This window comes from Theropithecus gelada, chromosome 9, assembly GCF_003255815.1.
Source record: "Theropithecus gelada isolate Dixy chromosome 9, Tgel_1.0, whole genome shotgun sequence".
Taxonomy (NCBI): domain Eukaryota; kingdom Metazoa; phylum Chordata; class Mammalia; order Primates; family Cercopithecidae; genus Theropithecus; species Theropithecus gelada.
In genome coordinates, this window is record NC_037677.1 from 7816298 (window position 1) to 7837313 (window position 21016).

Below are 21016 nucleotides of genomic sequence, written 5' to 3' on the forward strand. Positions count from 1 at the left end.
GCGGACACGTCAGGTATTTGTGAGGTCTTCACCTCATTCGGCAGCCATTGCCTTCACCACAAATCCATTCCAAAAGAGAATATCTGTTTTCCTCCTTCCCTCCCCTCCCTTCCCCTCCCTTCCCCCCCCCTCCCTTTCCTTCCCCTCCCTTCTCCTCCCCTCCCTTCTATGCAGTCTTGCTCTGTCACCCAGGATGGAGTGCAGTGGCACAATCTTGACTCACTGCAACCTCCACCTCCCAAGTTCAAGCGATTCTCCTGCCTCAGCCTCTCAAGTAGATGCGACTACAGGCACGTGCCACCATGCCTGGCTAATTTTTTTTTTTTTTTTTTTTTTTGAGACAGAGTCTCACGCTGTCACCCAGGCTGGAGTGTAGTAGTGCGATCTCAGCTCACTGCAAGCTCCACCCTCACGCCAGTCTCCTGCCACAGCCTCCTGAGTAGCTGGGACTACAGGTGCCCACCACCACACCTGACTAATTTTTTGTATTTTTAATAGAGACGGGGTTTCACCATGTTGGCCAAACTGATCTCGAACTCCTGACTTTGTGATCCGCCTGCCTCGGTCTCCTAAAGTGCTGAGATTAGAGGTGTGAGCCACCACACCCGGTGGTGGGTTTTTTTGTGTGTGTGTGTGCTATTTTTGTGCTTTTTGTGCTATTTTTCCGATACAAATCATTGATTCATTATGGCTCAGTTTACCAAAGTTGCATGGGTTTTGAGTGATATACATATTCCATTCTTATTTTTTCCATTAGTCCTGCTTATTTTTAGTGTTCAATTTTGTAGAACTTGAGGTTTTTCACCAATACTATCACCATGTTACATAAGATGCACCTCAGTTACATAGATTTTGTTTACAGCATTTCAGATTGTTTTACCTCTAGCCAAAAATTGAACAGTTGAATGGAACAATTACACTTAGTATTTCAACTTTCTCATTTGATAATGCAAACTTAAGATGAGTTTAATGTTTGTCAAGTTTCATAAAGAGATGCTTTTATCTTATAGGGAAGACATCATTGCATTTTTTTCTATTTACATTAGGTCTGGTAATTATTTAAATGCTGCACCAAAAATGATCTGGGTAACAATTTTTGTTTAAAATTTTTAACAATATAATTAAGTCCAAAAGTTAACCCAAACAAATAGAAATAACTACCATATTTACATAACGTGATTAAAGTTTGTAGAATTTCTCATGATGCCAGATAGCCTTCAGTTGTTGAGAAACAAAAACACAGAATGGCCCAGATTGTCTGTCTAAGATTTTCTCCATATTTAAGACTTCAACTTTGTTACTGAGTTTGTGGGAGTGGGGGAGTAGGAGAAGTGGTAGGAGGTACTTTTGTTGAAAAACCATATTGAACTTTAACGTGCTAACTTCCACAGATAAAAGTGGAACCAGTCGCTCTGGCCCCGAGTCCGGTTATCCCCCGATTAACTCTCCGAGTTGGTGCTGGCCAAGACAAGATGTAAGTATAAACGTTTTGAGTCAGAGTGAAACAAATGAAACTTAACCTTCTCTACCCTTTCCTAATGGACTTAGAACTCCACAGGCTTCTTCCAGGTATGAACATGTGGGGTCAAGCTTTATTTTTAGAACTCTTCGTTTTCACATTTTTATTGGTTTCTTCCACAGAGTAAATACTTTTCACTTTATTTGACCTAGAGGATTGTTCTTTTCTGGTTCTTTTTCTCTTTGTTAAAAACTAGCACCTGACATCATTTCTACATAGTGTTTAAGGTCCCAGGTATCTGAAAAGTAAGAAACTCTGTACCGAATGGACTTCCTGCCACATTACGCCCAGGTAGATGCAATGCTGCACTTTCTCAAGTACGTAGTAGCTATCACCATGACAAAGAACAAAGATTCTCTTTTTGCTCAGATGACACATGGTTTTATTCTGTACCTGTAAAACAAAGATACACCAAAGGCTTGGAGAGACAGAATGTAATAGTCACAACTGATGACTTAGTCCACTCTTTTTTTTTAAGAAAGCACTAGAAATGTAAACCCCACATTTGCTGTTTATTTGTCTTAATTTTCATGGAATCATCATATCAACCCACTCGTCTTTACAGTTAATCTGTTGGATAGTTTTCTTTTATTCATTTTTTGGGGAGGCATTAAGGCCTACAGTGCTCTTACCTGATCCTAATAAGGTAATGAAACATTGATTTTTTTTTTTTTTGTAACTCATGTTGAAAATCATTCCCCTTGTTTTAAAAGCGCATTATGCATTATTTAAATAAAATACACAAGATAAAAATTCTACAACCTTATTTTTCCCGTTAAGCCTGAAAATGCAGTTTACGTTGCAGTCAAATACTGTGTGGAAAATAGGCTTAGAAGGCCTTCCATTTACATTCAGTTTTCAGCCATAAAAGTGAGAGTAGGAGCCATGAATTTATTTAGTAGAGGACAGAAAATTTGCTTTGTATTCTCACTGGTTTATTTCATCTTAAAAGTTACATGTATTGATACTGTTGCTTCTATCAACTCCATGTATAGTGCAAAGAAAAAATCCAGCATGATTCTGATGAATGTGAGCAGAGAGGCAACTTGGTTTTCCAGGAGAGTGTATACCCCTCTGAAGATTTAAAGGAGAAAATCCAATGGCTTCTGTTTTTCTCACCTAAATTCTCTGGGTAATTTCCACATTACTCTTTTTGGTTGTGCTGGTAGAGACCTAGGAAATGCAGCAAAAATCCTGTGGATTCAGTGCTTTTCAAACCAGCTCTCTGGTATACCAGGGCACCTATGTTACCTACAGAAGCGTAAATGTCCTCATCTCTTAACCAGTAGGGCTCAGAGAAGACCCAACCAAAGTAACTCTTCCATCTCCATGCAAATTCTGCATATGGGCTCATTTCTCTAAGAGGAAGATGCTGTTATCCGTCATTCAACAAGTACTTTTCTCCTGCAGTTTGTATTTATTCCCATTTCTCAGTAACTCACCATTACTTAATCTTGACTCCCACACAGAAATTTGGCTTGCTCATACCTTTTAGAGGAATAAGGTTTGTTAAAGGGCATTGAAAAGCCAGGTGTGGTGGGCCGTGCCTATAGTCCCAGTTACTTGGGAGGCTGAGGCAGGAAGATCACTTGAGGCCAGGAGTTAAAGGCTACAGTGAGCTATGACTATGCCCACTGCACTCCAGCCTGGGCAACAGAGCCAGACCCTGTCTCTAAAAATAAAAGGCAGCCAAGCGCGGTGGCTCACGCCTGTAATCCCAGCACTTTGGGAGGCCAAGGCGGGTGGATCACAAGGTCAGGAGATCGAGACCATCCTGGCTAACACAGTGAAACCCCCTCTCTACTAAAAATACAAAAAATTAGCCAGGCGTGGTGGCCGGTGCCTATAGTCCCAGCTACTTGGGAGGCTGAGGCAGGAGAATGGCGTGAACCCAGCAGGCAGAGCTTGTAGTGAGCCGAGATGGCGCCATTGCACTCCAGCCTGGGTGACAACAAGACTCCTTGTCAAAAAAAAAAAAAAAAGGCAACTGGGTGCGGTGGCTCACGCCTGTAATCCCAGCACTTTGGGAGGCTGAGGCGGGCAGATCACGAGGTCAGGAGATTGAGACCATCCTGGCTAACAGGGTGAAACCCCGTCTCTACTAAAATATACAAAAAAATTAGCTGGGCACCTGTAGTCCCAGCTACTGGGGAAGCTGAGGCAGGAGAATGGTGTGAACCCAGGAGGCGGAGCTTGCAGTGAGCTGAGATTGCACCACTGCACTCCAGCCTGGGCAACAGAGCGAGACTCCATCTAAAAAAAATAAAATAAAATAAAAAGGCATTGATAGTTATATTCAACTCACCTGCCCTTAAGCATCTTTCAGTCATTCTGTTGACTATTTATTCTATTTTTCCCCCTCAATAAATCACTCATACACCTGAGATATTGAAAGATATGAGAAATCCTATTTGGAACAAAATGTCTAGTATCAGGGAAATTATAATACCCAGGTATTCTAGACAAATCGCCCTTGAAAGCATATTATATATCATGTAAACTTTCAGATATGTGGGTAATGACCCCCATGTTATATGAAGGATTAATCATTTGACCAAAGGCAGATGCAAGAAAATCCTTATAATGAAGAAAGAGATAAATGAAGTGAAATAGATTACATTTTAAATTAAAATAGAGCGAGAAAGGAGGAGGACTAAGTCTCATAGTGATAGAATTTTATGTAAAATAAAACTTACTCAGTAAAGTGCTTTTTGTGGGGCAGGGGTGGTTTCTAAATCAGGGGTCAGCAAATTATGGCCCATAGGCCAAATCCAGGCCACTGCCTGTTTTCTGTGACCTGCAAGCTCAGAATGTGTTTTATATTTCTTAGTGGCTGAAAAAAATTAAAAGAAGAATGTATTATGACACATGAAAATTATATAACATTCAAATTTCAGTGATCCCCCATGGCTGTAGCATGATACATGGCTTAGCCCATGGTAATAATGGAGAAGGAAGCAACAGATTCCTGTCACTGTGCCTGTGGTTACCCAGTTTGCATACACCTTGAGGGGGAATAATACTCTTTTGAAGTGAAATTAATGAGCAGACGGGATTCAAAAGGGGGAGTTTGAATAGTCCAGGGGGGTATTTGTTGCTGAAGAACAGGCAGAATCATCTTTTGAAATTAGGAGAAACGAAAAAGCTTTACAGGGTTCAAATTATACCTTCTCGTTGGAAGATCTTTAAGACGATATTTAGTTTCTGAGTCTTAAATAAAGCAGTTATGACTTCTGCCCTTGATCCAGAAAAGTACTTTGAGCTTGGAGTGTTTCCTCTGTTCTCTATTATTGTTCCTTGAAGCAAGACAGGAATAACTTGTTTTTCCCTTGATTTAACATTCCTGGAAACTGTATTCTAAAGGAGTCTATGGTGAGTCCAGGACCTCCTCCTGATAGTGTTAAAATTCAAGATGACTTTCCAAGGACCTCACATTCCTTTAACAGGTCTTCCAGGAATGGTTGTCCAGAGTTCCTTGTAGTCTATATTGAAGATAAAACCAAAACCTAACCCTGAAATTACAGTCTCAACACCTAGAGACAACATATTCAAGTGAATTGCTGAAATATCTGGTCCCGCCTAGCAGAAGCCTTGCCTTGAGGCTGGGATAGCAAGTAAGTTTCAGCTGGCCTCAGAGCCACCGCCTGGAACTCTGTTGATGGGATCCTGAGGTCCCACTTGGACTTGGGGCTGGGAGCAGGGTGACAGCCACCATGGAGGGCAGGGCAGGCAGCAAAGCAGGCACCAGGTTATTTGTCCTCCCCATCTTACTACGTATTGAGTTTGGTCATTTTGAGCAAGTGTAGGTAGAGTTGACTAACTTACAGTGTTCATCCTTCTCCTCATTTCTGTCAAGAAAATAGGAGCAAGGTAATGTGATGGATTTTAGGGACAGGGACTGTTTGGATGGAACTGTCAAGAAAGACTTGGCAGAATAGGACGTGCAGCTCTTCCATAAAGCTCGAATTAGTTAAAGGAGCTTTGTGAAAAAAAGTGAAACATTGGTAAAGTATTAAGAAAAAAATACAAATTTGCATAAAGATTTTGGGATGAATACAAGGTAGAGGAATAAGCATTCTTCCCCTCAAATTTCTCAAATGTCTCTTTTGCTGCTGTCTTCTCCCAAGGACTGAAGAGGAAGCCTCTGCCCTCTTCCATCTATTCACCCGCCCTTGCCCTCGGGCAGTGGGTCCCCCATGCCCAGGTCCATGGTGAGCAGCTCCTCCTCCTCCTGCTCTCAGAGCACTCCTGCCTTTATCAGCAAGCACCAGAGAAGGGGTGACTGGCTGGGCCCCTCTAGACATCCCATCATGCATGGTCACATTTTCTCTAATTAATATCTCATAATATATTTGATCAGGTGATACAGGAACCATTTGAGATGCCTTTCAGAGGAAAATATTGTTATCAATAGTAATTCTAAATTCCCTTTGAGAGTTCACAGTAGGTATTCTGTTTAACAAATATAACTCCTTTTTCAAAATATACAAATTTTGTCAAGATATTTTTCAGGAACCACTTTACCTCTGGCATTAGAGTTTTCTTTCTGCTGACATTTTAATTTCCGGTGGCAAGTGGATTGATTTCTTACAATTCAGTAACTTCATCATCAGTCCTCATCCTAACAAAAGTGCTGAGAATGTGATGCTTTGCTTCTCATGTCATTTAGTTTTTTTGTTGTTGCATTTCATAGAGTTTAGCTTATGCCTTGTGGGGCTTTTTAATAGTTGTAATGTCTAAATTTTTTCTGTATACAATAAAAATTGTATATAGAAGCTTTAGCAGACAGCTAAAGCTATGTGATTTAGCTAAAGCTTTGCTTGTTAATCTTTAAAAATAGTATGTATAAACACTTGTCTTTGAGTGATCTAAACTTTTCCAATTAATGCTTTTTGACAATAGTAGTAGAGAATAATCATGGGCAGTTACAAAAATAATCATTTAAAATATTTTTAAGGAAAATAAGCATTTTATATTTTAAAATATAGCCAGATTTAACCAAATGACATTCAACAGAGTGAAACTTGTAGTGGTATTTTAGTGAAAAATTCTTTAGAGAAATAATAGCAAATGGTTTTTATCACACTTTTCGAATTTTCCTTTCTATACTTGAAGTGCTTTTTATTCATGTATAACTTTTTTCCTAGTCTAAACACATTTAGGGGAAAGTAAAGAGAGTATATAGAGTACAGTCGGAAATAGAAATAGATCTTCTTCCCTAAGATCAAGAGAAGAAAAAAGAAGCAAATGATTGTATGTCAAATATGATCATACCTTCCTAGCAGTAAGAACAAAAAAATACATTTTTAAAAATTAATTTATTTTTATTTATTTATTTATCATTATTATTTTTTAGACTAAGCCTCCCTCACTCTGTTGCCCAGGCCAGAGTGCAGTGGTTTGATCTCAGCTCGCTGCAACCTCCACCTCCTGGGTTCAAGTGATTCTCCTTCCTCAGCCTCCCGAGTAGCTGGGCTTACAGGCATGTGCCACCATGCCTGGCTAATTTTTTATAGTTTTAGTAGAGATGGGGTTTCACCATGTTGCCCAGACTGGTCTCAAACTCCTAACCTCCAGTGATCCACCTGCGTCGGCCTCCCAAAGTGCTGGGATTACAGGTGTGAGCCATCTTGCTTGACTGAAATACATTTTTTTTTTAAAGGAAGGTGTCTCAGTTTCTCAGGAGAGAGTTTTTCAAGGCAGTAAATTTAAAAATTAATTTCTATGTGGGAGCAGATGACAAGGACAGTGTCCTCCACAGCAGTTTTTATAGGTGACCCAAAGACATTTTTCATTGACTTTTGCGCACTTCCAAGAGGGAAGCATGAAAGAACAGCTCAGTGCTGACAGCTCTTAAGCACCTCTTCATCTCTAGTGGAAACACTCCTATTTCCTTTTCTGTACTGTGTTAATCAAGACTCTTGGTGGCAAGTAACGGAAACCCAAATCAAACCAGCTTACAGGGAAAAACAGCAGGGGTGCGTGTGACTTCGGCGGGGCTGCCTGCAGGCTTGCCGAGTATCCTAGTGCTCTGCCCACCCTCCTCTTCTCATCTGGCCTCTGCGGTGTCAGAGGTGGTCCTGGCCACTCAGGCTGATGTGGTTCTTGGTGCTCACAGTCCCTGGCGAAGCCCCGCTTCCCGGGCCTCTGTTATCAGTCCCCGTGAAGGACTGCACTTCTCCGGCCCCTGTGGTAGGGAAGCTGCCCTGTCAGAAGGGGAAGTGGTAGGTTCCAGAAGGAAAGGAGGGCTCACACCAGAATAAGGGGCAAGAGGCAGGCAAAGGCAATGGGTATGTATTATTTTAGTTAGGAAAATGCTGTCAGTTTTGCATTTTTATAGAAGTGTGCTGGGGAGGCAGGGCAAAGAACCTATTTGGTGTACAAAAGGATACTTTAAATGTAAAGTTTAGAAACATTTCAGAACGTCATCCTGTCACACTTGGAATGCCTTTTGCTTTTCTATTTTTAGTATTTCCTCCTAATAAAACTGTCTGCTTTTGATTTAAAAAAAAACCAAAAAACAAAAAGATTAAAGAATATTGGTAGTTTTATTTTTCCCTGATTAACTTGCTACTGAAAGTGAAACATTTCATAGGTATTTTGCCTACGTTAAAAGCTAAACATCATGAGTTGGATGTGGTGGCACGCACCTGTACTCCCAGCTACTCAGGAGGCTGAGGCAGGAGGATTGCTTGAGCCCAGGAGCTCAAGGTTACAGTGAGCTGTCATTGCACTACTGAACTCCAGCCTGGGGGACAGAGTGAGACCCTGTCTCTAAAATAATAAATAAATTTTTAAAAAGCAAAATAACGACAAAAAAAAAAGAATTTTAAGAATTACTGGGCCGGGCGCGGTGCCTCACGCCTGTAATCCCAGCACTTTGGGAGGGTGAGGCGGGTGGATCACAAGGTCAGAAGATCGAGACCATCCTGGTTGACACGGTGAAAGCCCGTCTCTACTTAAAATACAAAAAAAAAACTAGCCGGGCGTGGTGGCGGGCGCCTGTAGTCCCAGCTACTCGGGAGGTTGAGGCAGGAGAATGGCAGGAACCCGGGAGGTGGAGCTTGCAGTGAGCCGAGTGGCGCCACTGCACTCCAGCCTGGGCAACAGAACCAGACTCCGTCTCAAAATAAATAAATAAATAAATAAATAAATAAAGAATGATTGTGGTAAAGTTCACAAGTGACATTATTTAACATTTTTAAATGACTGTATTTAAAATTTTCAAATGACCTATTTTTAATGCTAGGGAAAGATGCTAACATTACCAGTGAAATTTCTTAGGTGCTGAACAACTGCAACAAAAATTGTGAGTTTTATATGTCATTGTCGATACCTTCCTGTACTTACAAATTCAGCAGTCCCAAACCCATAGATCTCAGTTATGATTCCAAGCCACATCCAAGAGGAAGCAGTTAAAATGTTCTTATTCATGTCTTCATCCCTTTTCTGGTTTTTCCAGAAAAGGAGTTTTTGACTTCCTTATATTACTCTTATTTTTACTGCCTAGAATAATGACACAGTCTCTAAATTTAATTTTTGCCTCTGGCACAATACTGTTTATTCATTAACACCAAAGATGCAATATGTTTACTAGAAAAAATAGTAAACTGTCAGAAAAACTGGCTTTAGGTTTTTCAGAAATACTTTTACTACACAGTAAAACAAGTGGAGAGATTATAATCAAAGCATTTCCATCTTACTTGTAAACAATTACAGCAGTTCTTACATAGATGCCGCATTAGAAGACTCAGGAAAATTTACTGGATTCCATTCTAATGCAATTAGAGCTAATTTTGTTCTTTAAATGAATAAAAGGTCAGCTAGTAAATCTAGCTTATCTTGAGTCCAGATTTCAATAAATTGTTTTATTTAATTTGTTGTAAAAGATCTTATCCTTAATGGGTCCAGGTCTTATTAGTTCACTGAGGTTTTAAAATATTTATGACCACCTTTTTAGATATGATTTGAATGATAGTTGGAAACTTTCTCTCCACAGTGTTATCAAGGTCCACGATCACTAATTGAGTGAATATAGGAAGGTACTTAAGATTCATTATCTAGAAAAAGCTGATGTGGACTTCCAGAATGTAAATGTTCCTTAACCTGTGACAGGCAGAGATAATTTAGCTGTATCATGGAAACCTTTTGGATGCTATCTGATTATAATTTCTCCTAAAGATCAAACTACTCACACTTCTGGCATTTAAAAAAAGAATACGTTCCTACAGATGGAAACACTTAGGCACTCTTATTACCAACAACATGGAACATTTCAATCCTTTGCATTCTGTTATTTCCTGTTAGGTTATGGGCCTATACTGTATTCAGATACTTACATAAAGATTGCAGCTGCATGGCGCAACATTTCCTCTCTTTTCCCACACCTGCCTGCGTAGCTTATAGAGTGGATATCCACGTCACTGCAGGACTGCTGTCATTTAGAATATGCGCAGTCTTTTTTCACGTGGTAGCCACAAGTCTCAGCACGTGGAACTGCCTCGCCACTGTACCCCAGCTGATTCGACTTATCTTTTGGGTTCCAAACCTACTTATACCCCCCACGGCTTGTCCTCCAGGCTCTAGGAAAGAGTCTGTGTCTATGGTCAGCCTCCTTAGCTGCTGCCTCCATTCCCATCTCTCCTGCCCCGGCTGGAACTTCCTTCCCTCTATTAGCTCCTCTCCTCTGTGTCTTCCTCTTCTTTTTTCTCATTTTTGTTCAGCCTTTCATTCTCCCATGCTAACCTCCTCACCTTCATCAAGCCTTCCCTCTGTATGAGAAAAAGGCTATGTAACATCTGCTTTTCATTCTGCTTCTCAAAACTTATTCTTTAGTCGTACTTTCTTCCAATCATTCACTCCTAAACTTTCTATATTCTGGTTTCTGCCCTAGAAACTTTTCTACAGCTTCTTATTAAGACCATTAGATGCTTTCCAATTCCCAGTTCCAGAGAACATGCAGCAGCTCTTATTGTACAAACCCCCTCTGCCGTTTGGACACTGTCCCCTAAGCCCTTTCAGAAACTTCCTGTTCCTTTGATTTTTGTGATACTATGCTACACTCAGTCTCTCATTCTCTCTCTCTCTCTCTTTTTTTTTTTTGTTGAGATGGAGTCTCGCTCTGTGGCCCAGGCTGGAGTGCAGTGGTGTGATCTCGGCTCACTGCAGCCTCCGCCTCCTGGGTTCAAGCAATTCTCCTGCCTTGGCCTCCCGAGTAGCTGGGACTATGGGCACCCGCCCCCACACCCGGCTAATTTTTGTATTTTTAGTAGAGACAGGGTTTCGCCTTGTTGGCCAGGCTGGTGTCAAACTCCTGACCTCGGGTGATCCACCCACCTCAGCCTCCCAAAGTGCTGGGATTACAGGCATGAGCTACCATGCCCGGCCTTTCATTGTCTCTTACCATTGATTCCTTTTGGTTTTCTTTTATGGACTTATTTTTTCCCCCTTCTTTTCTTCTTGCTCTTGGTACATTAATTCTGTTTCTTCTACGTAAATGTTCTCATTTTCTCTTTAGGTTTGTTATGCAATGATGCTTCCCATTTCTTTATTACCAGCTCATGTTTCTCCCCCAAGAGTCAGACTAATCTGCCCAGTTACTGGAAAGTTCTGCCTGGGTGAACCAGCAGCACCTCAAAAATAGCATTTCCAAAATTGAACCCAGCGTTATTTCCCCCGGCGTGGTTCTTCTCCTTCTGTTTCCTATATGTTGATGATGAGACCAGTGCCTCCATTTTCAAGGCATTTGGGGCATTAGGGTAACTTGAATGGAGGCAAAAACTATCTGACTAACAGAATTGGGAGATTTTCTTTATGTCATAATGTCAGACTGGATGTCCTAAAAGCAAAGATAAATGTCTTCTTAGCTCCAAAAGTTTCCCAAACTGAACAAAACCAAGGAAAGAGAAAGGCCTTGACCTAGAAGTCTCCTTTAATATCCACTTGAACTCTCAGCATCTTGTAACTTCCGCTCAGCATCCTCAAGCTTGGCTCTCTCCTCCTTGTCTAGACACAAATGGTCAGGTCAGCAGCAGCCAATGAGAGAAAGAAGTCTGTATCCTTATTCACAGGGATCCATAACTCACCCCAAGCAAAGATACCTTCAGCTAAGAAACAGGGGAAAAAGCGATATGTAGCTAGGATTTTAATAAATGAAGATTACATAAGAAGATCTGAGAAGCAAAACACTTAAAACTCTGATCAGGACATAATAGGCTTTCAAAAAACAGACTAACTGCTTCAAAATATGTAACCTAGAAAGCAAACGTTTCCCCCACATCTCACCCTTCCCTTGAGTTAATCACTGCTGACTGTCCCATGTGTATATCAGCAATTTTTATGAAAACAAATTAGGGGCTGGACGTGATGACTCACACCTATAATCCTAGCACTTTGAGAGGCCAAGGCGGGCAGATGACTTGAGCCCAGGAGTTCAAGACCAGCCTGGGCAACATGGTGAGATCTTGTCTCTACAAAAAATAGAAAAATTGGCCAGGTATGGTGGCATGTGCCTTTAGTCCCAAGTACTCAGGAGGCTGAGGCTTCACTTGAGCCTGGGAAATTGAGGCTACAGTGATTCATGATCATGCCATTGCACACCAGCTTGGGCAATAGGAGTGAGAACCTGTCTCAAAAACAAAAAAACTTAGAATTATCTCACACATACTGTTCAGCAGCTTATCCCCTCCCCTCTAATAGATCATGAACAGTTTCCCATGTCTGTATGACATGGTATTTCATTTTACTGTTGTATCATAATTTATCTTTCCCGTCCTCAATTTTTGGACAGTTAAGTTCCAGGTTTTGCTATAACAAATAAACAACATCCTCATATATAGATTTTTGTTTATTCAATGTTACTAGGTCGAAGAATGTAAGCATTTAAAATGTTTAAGAGATTGTTATGCCAAATTACCTTCTAAAAGGCTGTACCAGTTAAAATTCCCACCAGCAGTACATGAGAATGAAATGACCCTATATTTAAGAAGAATTAGTGCGATCCTATGGTTCTAAAGTTGAAGACGACTCTGGGCAACTAGTAGCAATTTTATATGAAAAGTTCGATCCATTCTTCCCCCTTGTGGGCCTGAGTTCCTTTTACAGAAATCCTTTCCTCTTTGGGGGAAGCTATTGGTTGAAGAATAGTTAACAGCTTTATTCAGGCGATTCCCAGGTCTCTTCTGAAGTCTGTAGGTCCTTGGTGCTGGCTCCATCTCTGGTGAGTTTTTCTTCATTAAGTGCTTTACTCATGTAAACGTAATACTGCAGAGAATTGCTTTCTCTGGGATAGTGTTTGTGCTTTGGAGTACATGTATGAAATTCATCTGTGAAGGAACCTGGGAAATACTATGAATTTACTCATAATATTTATAAGTAACTTATATTTGTAAGTAATGTTTATAAGTAACCAATTTTTAAAAACAGTTTTTAAGGCCAATATATTTGATGTTGTTACTGCTATTAAATCAAGGTTATCAGGGCTGGGTAGGGTGGCTCATGGCTATAATCCCAGCACTGTGGGAGAATCCCTTGAGGCCAGGAGTTTGAGACTAGTCTGGACACCATAGCGAGATCATGTCTCTACAAAATATTAAAAAGATAGCTGGGGCTGGGCGTGGTGGCTCACGCTTGTAATCCCAGCACTTTGGGAGGCCGAGGAAAGCAGATCAGTTGAGGTCAGGAGTTTGAGACCAGCCTGGCCAACATAGTGAAACCCCGTCTCTATTAAAAATACAAAAATTAGCTGGGTGTGGTGGTACACACCTGTAATCTAATCCCAGCTACTCAGGAGGTTGAGGCAGGAGAATCCCTGGAACCCAGGAGGCAGAGGTTGCAATGAGCCAAGATCGTGCCACTGCACTTCAAACCTGGGCAACAGAGTGAGACCCTGTCTCAAAAAAAAGAAAAAAAAAAAAAAAGCCTGGTGTCATGGTGTGTACCTGTAGTCCTAGCCATTTGGAAGGCTAAGGCAGGAGGATCACTTGAGCCCAGGAGTTTGAGGCTGCAGTGAGTTGTGATCACCACTGCACTCCTGCCTGGGCAACAGAGTGACTCTGTCTCTCAAAAAAAAAAAAAAAAAAGGAAAACCAAGATGATCAAGTAGGCATTTTCTTTGGTTTTTGTTTGTTTCTTTGTTTATAGTACCCCTCTTTTTTGGAAATAAGTATCTATTATAAATCCCTGTGTAAAACGGTACATTGTTTGTACTTTGCACTTAAAAGTTAATTTTTGTATAAATACCACAGTAAAAATGTTGTCTATTAAAAAGTGTGTCCTATTTGTTGCCTGTTTTTTAGTCATTGTATAGATTCTTTCCTGGTGTTTTATTTATAAAATATGTTTTATCAGACTTAGCTTTGCCCCAAGTGGTGGCAGGGCTGGTCTATTGTGAATTCAAGCACATGATCTATCAAGATTTCAACCCAGAGGAAATGGGCCCGGAAGTCCCAGAGCAAGCAAGCTGTCAGTGAGCCAGCTAAGATCACGTGACCAGCCTCAGTCACTGTACCTGTAGAGACATGGCGGCTCTGATTGGCCTGGCTCATGTGTGTCGCTTGGAACTAGAGGTAGGATAAAGCCCACTCAGACCACATGGCCAGAAAGAAGGAAAAGAGAGAGGACTGAAGGCAGGGGCAGGGCAAATGGGTACTGTGTAGAGATAGGCAAACCCAGCAGATGCCCCGAGCCTAGACCTCTGCTATGCCAAATGCTAGAAGCCACTAGGCTTATTTATATATATTTCATGGTGCTGAGAAATGTTTATTTGCATTATTTATTTGTGAATTGTTCCTTCCATAAATTGTGCTGCTGTTTTAAGTTTCCTATGAAATATGTTTTTAAGTATCATGATATTAGGTAGTCAAAGGTAATACTGTTTTCCCACACGGTGCTATATACATCATAGATACTAAATTAAAACTTTTGATAGAAATTACAAAATTTGTGTTACCTTTCTATATAGGCATATTTAAAAGCTAACATCCTAGTTTCTGTAGATTCCAATCTACCAGTATTTCCCATGCTGAATCATAAGCTTCAGCATTTCTTTAACAATATCTCGGCGTTTGGTATAAAACCTTTTAACTTCAGATGCAGAGAATATTTGTTAGTTAGGTAAAAATGAGATGGTGACTGGTACTAGTCCATTGTCCAAAGTTTGAAGCATAATGTTCCCGGTATATGTATGTCAACTCTGTCTATGATATCATATACTTACCTGCTTTTATTTTTATAACTGTGTGCATCTTGAATATAATATTTTTCTAAAGTTTATTGTAATTAGAAGATCTTTAAAATTCCCTTTAGAATTGTATTTTTCCCAACAGACCCAGTTAAAAGTAACTGTATATATTTTTAAGGGATTGTTTTAGTTTCTAGTTTAGATTAACTAGTAGGATGCTTCTGGCTGATGTTCGACATTAGCCTGGTTTTGAATATATCTCTAATGTGTGTTATAACCCACCTGAGAAATACTGCTTGACCTGTATGTGAACATGAGTTCTGCTAAAACACTGAGGAACTTTGAGAGTTGCTAATGCCTCTGGGGTCATTTGTTCTGAGCAGAATGAATAGAATGAGTAAATCACAATTGCAAGTGGTAAATAGCCATGTTCTAGTTTTTTCCTCACCAAACCATTCAAAGCCAAGTGAGCAAGGCAGAATGGCTGGCTGCCCTTTTATTGTTTTCGTCATTTTGTTTATTTGGCTTATAATTTAATACAAGGAAATTTGTATCTGCCTTATATGGAGGCTGCCTTCAAAGTGCATGGTCAGGGTAAATTTTGAATGACCTCTACATCTTTTTTCTCGCCTTGCTAGCGTGAACGGTTTTTCTGTATACATACATACCTCTGTAAATCAGTACATGTGCTATAATGTTATTATATAGTTTTAAAATACATTAAAAGAAGAAAAATGGCTCTTAAATAGGAAATGCATTTTAGATTGTCCAGCATTTGGCTGTTCTGCTTATTTTTGCTCCCTTTACATCTAAATTAAAACAATTAAAAGATTCCCCATCAGTTCAAAGGTCTCTGCAGGGCCCATATTGTTGACATGAGTGGGAGTGAAGAAGAAGAGGAGCACAAGAGGTACGTTAGAGAGTCCTGCTCCGAGCCCTTATCCCACAGCCCTCCTCACAGAAGACACCAGCCTGACTCACTGCCCTGCCTGCTTGTCATGTCCCTGTAGCTGAGGCTGAAAGCTTCTCTTAACCCTACTCCATGGTCCTAGATGTTAGAGGCAGAACCTCGAGGATTCAGAGGCCTAGAACCTAAAGCAGCTCTCAGACGCCTTCAACCCTTTTAAGACCTTCAAGGTTAGGAGCTGCAGTGACCTTTTCTTTTCTTTTTTTTTTCTCTTTTACAATGATCTTTAATGTGAATCTGAAGTGAGTGTAGTAATTTCAATCATCTCTTGCCTCAGAGAAAATTTTGGAAACTTTCTTATGTACATACATATATATGTGAATATATAAATTAATATACACACATGTATACATGTATGTATGTATATGTGTGTATATATATAAATATGTATACATGTATGTGTGTATATAAATATATATAGACACATATATATACATGAGTGTATATATATACACACACACATATATACATGTATACATACACACCCATGTGCATGTATATATAATAAGTGTGTGTGCTTATATTTTACAGTTACCATTGCACCATTTTTTTCCCCCAAATGGTTAAACTCCTCTTCATTCTCATTTTGGAAGATCATTTGTTTATTAAAAGAGATATAATATTAAACAGGCAATCGCAGAGGAGAATGACAGCACAAAGGTCAGGAGTGTGATATAGATATGTGCACACACACACACATGCATACATAAACATAGTCACTTCTTAGCCCACACAGATGAATATATGTATATGTATGTGTGTGTCTATATCACATGCTCTAAATAAGTATATATACACTATATTTTTTCCATCCTATTTACAAAGTACAATAAGAATTCATATGAACCATGGTGATTTTGGTGAAGACCTAGCAGCTTTTTTGAATTTTAATATATTTTGAAGTGGTAATGTTGGATTTTCCAAGCATGACTTCAGTAATAACTGAATTTTATAACTCTCCAGTGAGATACAAATCTTAATCACAATCTTGTTCATTTTTCAAGTTCACTGCATATCATCTTATTACCTTTAATGTTTTCAAATAACTTGGGAGGTCATTTGATCCTAAAAATAAAAAGTAAAGGTGTGTCTTTTATGGCTAACTTACAACTTTTAACATTTTCATGTGAAAGCATCTTTTACTAAATAATTACCCATCCTCTACAGACTGTAGGCTCAGGGACTACAGAAAGTACAGTTTCATCCATGTTGAATGTTCAATTTCATTTGGCTTTGCTTTTTCTTAGTAAAAGCACCCTCTTGTTTGCTGCAGAGCAGCAAAAGCCTTTCTGAAATCGCAAAATCTTTTAGAAGTTCTGACTCCAGAAAATTTGGTTTTGAAAAGAACCCTCAAAGTACCCCAGACAACACTCTCAGGGTTTACATTTTTGAAAAGTTGATCTGCATTTAACGCATACTGATTTTGATTATATACATAATGTAACCATGTCAAAGGTAGTAGACTTGAAAATGGTGAATTTGGATCACATGTTAATTCTCTCAGGAGCATAAGTAAATATCACAGTAGACGGTAGGAAGTGTTAAAGCCTGGAAGAGATACATCTAAAATTATAAAGAAGTTCAAAGTGATTACTCCCAACTAGGAAGGGCTAAAGAGGTTTGGGGAAAGTAAAATTTAAGTAGAGCCCTTTAGGGTGAGTAAAATTTACAAATGGAGAAATGTGAAGAAGAAAAATAAAAGCAAAGATGTATGGAGTGATATAATGAATGCACATTTTCCTTTAAGAAATTTCCATAGTATTCTATTGACATAGTATTCTATTCATATGTGCCCTAGTTTTATGATTAATGATCCAAAATCATTCTGGATTGAATGCATATTACCAACTTTTAAAAAAGTTTTTATTAATATTTTCAAACATAAAAGAGTAAAATAATACACTTTCATCTGCTAGCAACTTGGATAGATTTAACAGTTATCAAAATGTTGCCATACTTGATTCTTTTCTTCTTTTTCTTCCTAACGCATTTCCAAACAAATTCAAAACTTAGTATCATTTCACCTCTATATTCTTCAGTATGCAACTCTAAAAATATGGTTATTTTCTCATATAATCACAATGCTATTATACATAAAATATACAGACATTTTCCGTGTTGTCATCTAATACCTAGTCCATATTCAGATATCTTTATTTGTCTCAAAAGTATCTTCAACAGTTTAACCAGGATCCAAACCAGACTTATATCTCATAAGGACTTTTAATCTAGACCTGTTATTTCTAATCTGCACTCCTATGCCCCTCCTCCTCTTTTGCTGGGGAAGGGGATGGGTTCTTACTCTGTTGCCCAGGCTGGAATGCAGTGGTACAGTCATAACTCACTGCAGCCTTGAACTTCTGGGCTCAAGCCATCCTCCCACCTCAGCCTCTTGAGTAGCTGCAATTACAGGCACACACCACCACACCCAGCTAATTTTTTTTAATTTTTGTAGAGATGGGGTCTTGCTATGTTGCCCAGGATGGTCTCAAACTCCTGGTCCCAAGCAGTCCTTCTGCCTCAGCCTCCCAAAGTGCTGAGATTATAGGCATGAGCCACCGTGCCCAGCCCCTTCCTTTTTGCCATGCAATTGATTTGTTGAAGAAACCAGATCTTTTGTTTAGCAGAATATCTCACTTTCTGGATTTGTCTGTTTACTTCCTTGTAATGTCATTTCAATTATTGTTCTATCCCTGTAACTGGCATTTAGTCCTACGTACTTGATTAAAGTTCAATCTTTTTTTCTTAAAGGATATTTTGCTGCTATATACTTCTTATTACTTCAGATCAGTAGGCATGGAATATCTGATTGTCACATTTTTAGTGATACTGAATCATTTCATTGGGAAATTATTTTTTAATCCAGTCATTCCTTTCACATGTATTAGCTGAAATTCATCCTTAAAGGTAAATTTCAGCTGCCCAGAGAGGCAGGATTAAGTATGCAGTCTTTTTTTTTTTTTTTTTTTTTTTACTTGCCAGTCTTCAGTGAAAAGAGCTGATGGAGTTGATATAGTTACCTCCAGTGATGAGCACAGGATTTTGGAAAGGAGAAAGGGTTCTCTCTCTCTCTGTCTCTTTTTCTCCCCCATCCCTCCCCCTCTCTCTTTTTCTCTCTCCCCCCACCCCACCTCTCTCCCATTTCCCCTCTTCCTTTGTCCCCCTTCTTTCTCTTTCTCTTTTGTTTTCATGTTCGTATTGTACCATCTTGACCAACGTGAATTCCTTCATGTTGCCTACTGGATTTCGACACAACCCCATTTGTGTTTGATAGCTGTCTTACTTTCTGATAAAAAATATTCCAGGTTTATCTTGCGTATTTCCTGTGTATTCTTGTATATTTCCACAGATCTGGAATTAGCAATTTCTCCAAGGATCATTGGTTCCTTTTGATGATGAATGGTGTTTAGGAACCATAATCTGTCACTAGAGATGCCCACTGCTACTTGGATGTCATTATTCTAGGCCTTTACAAGGGACAGAAATAGGAAATAGATGGGTTTGAAAAGAAAAGGAAAAAAAACTATGAGTTTATACTGTTTCCAGTTCAGATTTAACATTACTGCTATGTATTTATTTATTGTCATTTAAAAAATAGAGATGAGGTCTTGCTATGTTGCCCAGGCTGGTCTCAAACTCCTGGGCTCAAGCAATTCTCCCACCTCAGCCTCCCAAAGTGCTGGGATTACAGACGTGAGCCGCTGTGGCCAGTCACATCTTTTCTTTCACATTAGAAATCCTGAGTCTTGACTGGGCATGGTGGCTCACGCCTGTAATCCCAGCAGTTTGGGAGGCCGAGGCAGACAGATCGCAAGGTCAGGAGATCCAGACCATCCTGGCCAACATGGTGAAACCTTGTCTCTACTAAAAATACAAAAAAAAATAGCTGGGTGTGGTGGCACGTGCCTGTAATCCCACCTACTCAGGAGGCTGAGGCATGAGAATCGCTTGAACCCAGAAGGTGGAGGTTGCAGTGAGCCGAGATTGTGACCCTACACTCCAGCCTGGCGACAAAGCAAGACTCCGTCTCAAAAAAAAAAAAAGAAATCCTGAGTCTTAAGAACATTATTATAATTATTTATTTGTGTTATTCAACAAGAATTATATAAAATAGCCTAAAAGTAATAGTACCACTATCACTACTACTACCAAGATTATTAAATAAAGTTTAAGACTAAGGTTTTTTCCAGCATTTGCTCTTAAAATACATTTCACTATGGATACGCTTACAAAATACTGTCCTAAAGTCACTTGAAATGATTTTTGTTTCTGCATGGTTCTGTCATCAGCTTGATATACATTGAGGTTCATTCGTTTCATCTAGTTTTGATTCATAAGGAATTTTTCTAAAACTTAACTTTCTGAATATGTGGACCATTTACCTAACTCCAAAGTGAAAGCTGTATAACAGAATATATTCAGAGAAGTCTTGTTTTCATGCCTTTTTTCCCTATGCCCTTTACACCCCTTATCCTATAGGTTGCCGTTTTGGTTTCTTTTGTATTATTATCTTTCTAGTGTATCTCATTGTAGATATGAGGAAATGTGGATTATATATTGCTTACCTGAATATTAATGTCCTTTTAGAGATTTTTACAGATTCGGAACATTCGATGTAGAAGTGTCATCATTTAAGAATCTCCCTTGGAAATGGAGATTCTATAATGGCTGTATTTTCCTCTAATTACTTCCTGCAATTTGTTTCATTTTTCAAATAGGTCATGCCTGCATTAAAAGATGAAATGTTTGCTACTTGATATGTACTTGGATTATGACAAGATAAAATAACCATTTTATGAGGTGATGTAAATATTCAAGAGGCAAGCCACGAGCTTCAGGAATTAAATCCATTTATAGTTGTGTTAAATTATATGAATGCTAAAATTTGAGCTGTGAGGATCAAGAAGAATAAGGAACAATGATTGACTTGAAGAATCAACGTAAAACTGATTCTCATAATTGGCATTGGGTATTTGGGGTTTTTTGATCCAATCTGAAATATGGAAATTACTGTGTTACAGTTTGGTATCTTAAGGACTGGTACTCTAAATATAATTTCTTCCAACTTCTGAATATTTATTTACATACCTAAGTTAGAAAAATCGAATACCTGGTGTGTTAGTTTTCTATTTCCACATAATAATTGACCCTGAAACTTAGTGATTTGAAGGAATAAACGTTGATTACTTCCTAGTTTCTTGTGGTTGGGGATTTGGGTGGTTCTGGCTCAGGTCTGTCTTCAAGCTGGTGACTGGGACCACAGGCATCCAGAGGCTTCTTCTGTGAGGGCAGAGAAGCCGCTTCAAGCTCATGCACAGCTGTTGGCAGGAGGCCTCAGGGACCTCTTCAT

At 39.4% G+C, this 21016-nt stretch overlaps 1 protein-coding gene across 1 annotated transcript in view; it reads left to right on the forward strand.

The window, feature by feature from the left end:
* TAF3 (TATA-box binding protein associated factor 3) overlaps positions 1-21016 on the forward strand; it is a 198301-nt gene that overhangs the window by 157301 nt on the left and 19984 nt on the right. The window contains exon 4 of the mRNA XM_025397951.1: positions 1392-1474. Coding sequence (XP_025253736.1) covers positions 1392-1474 — 83 coding nt within the window. The remainder of the gene's footprint in view (positions 1-1391; positions 1475-21016) is intronic.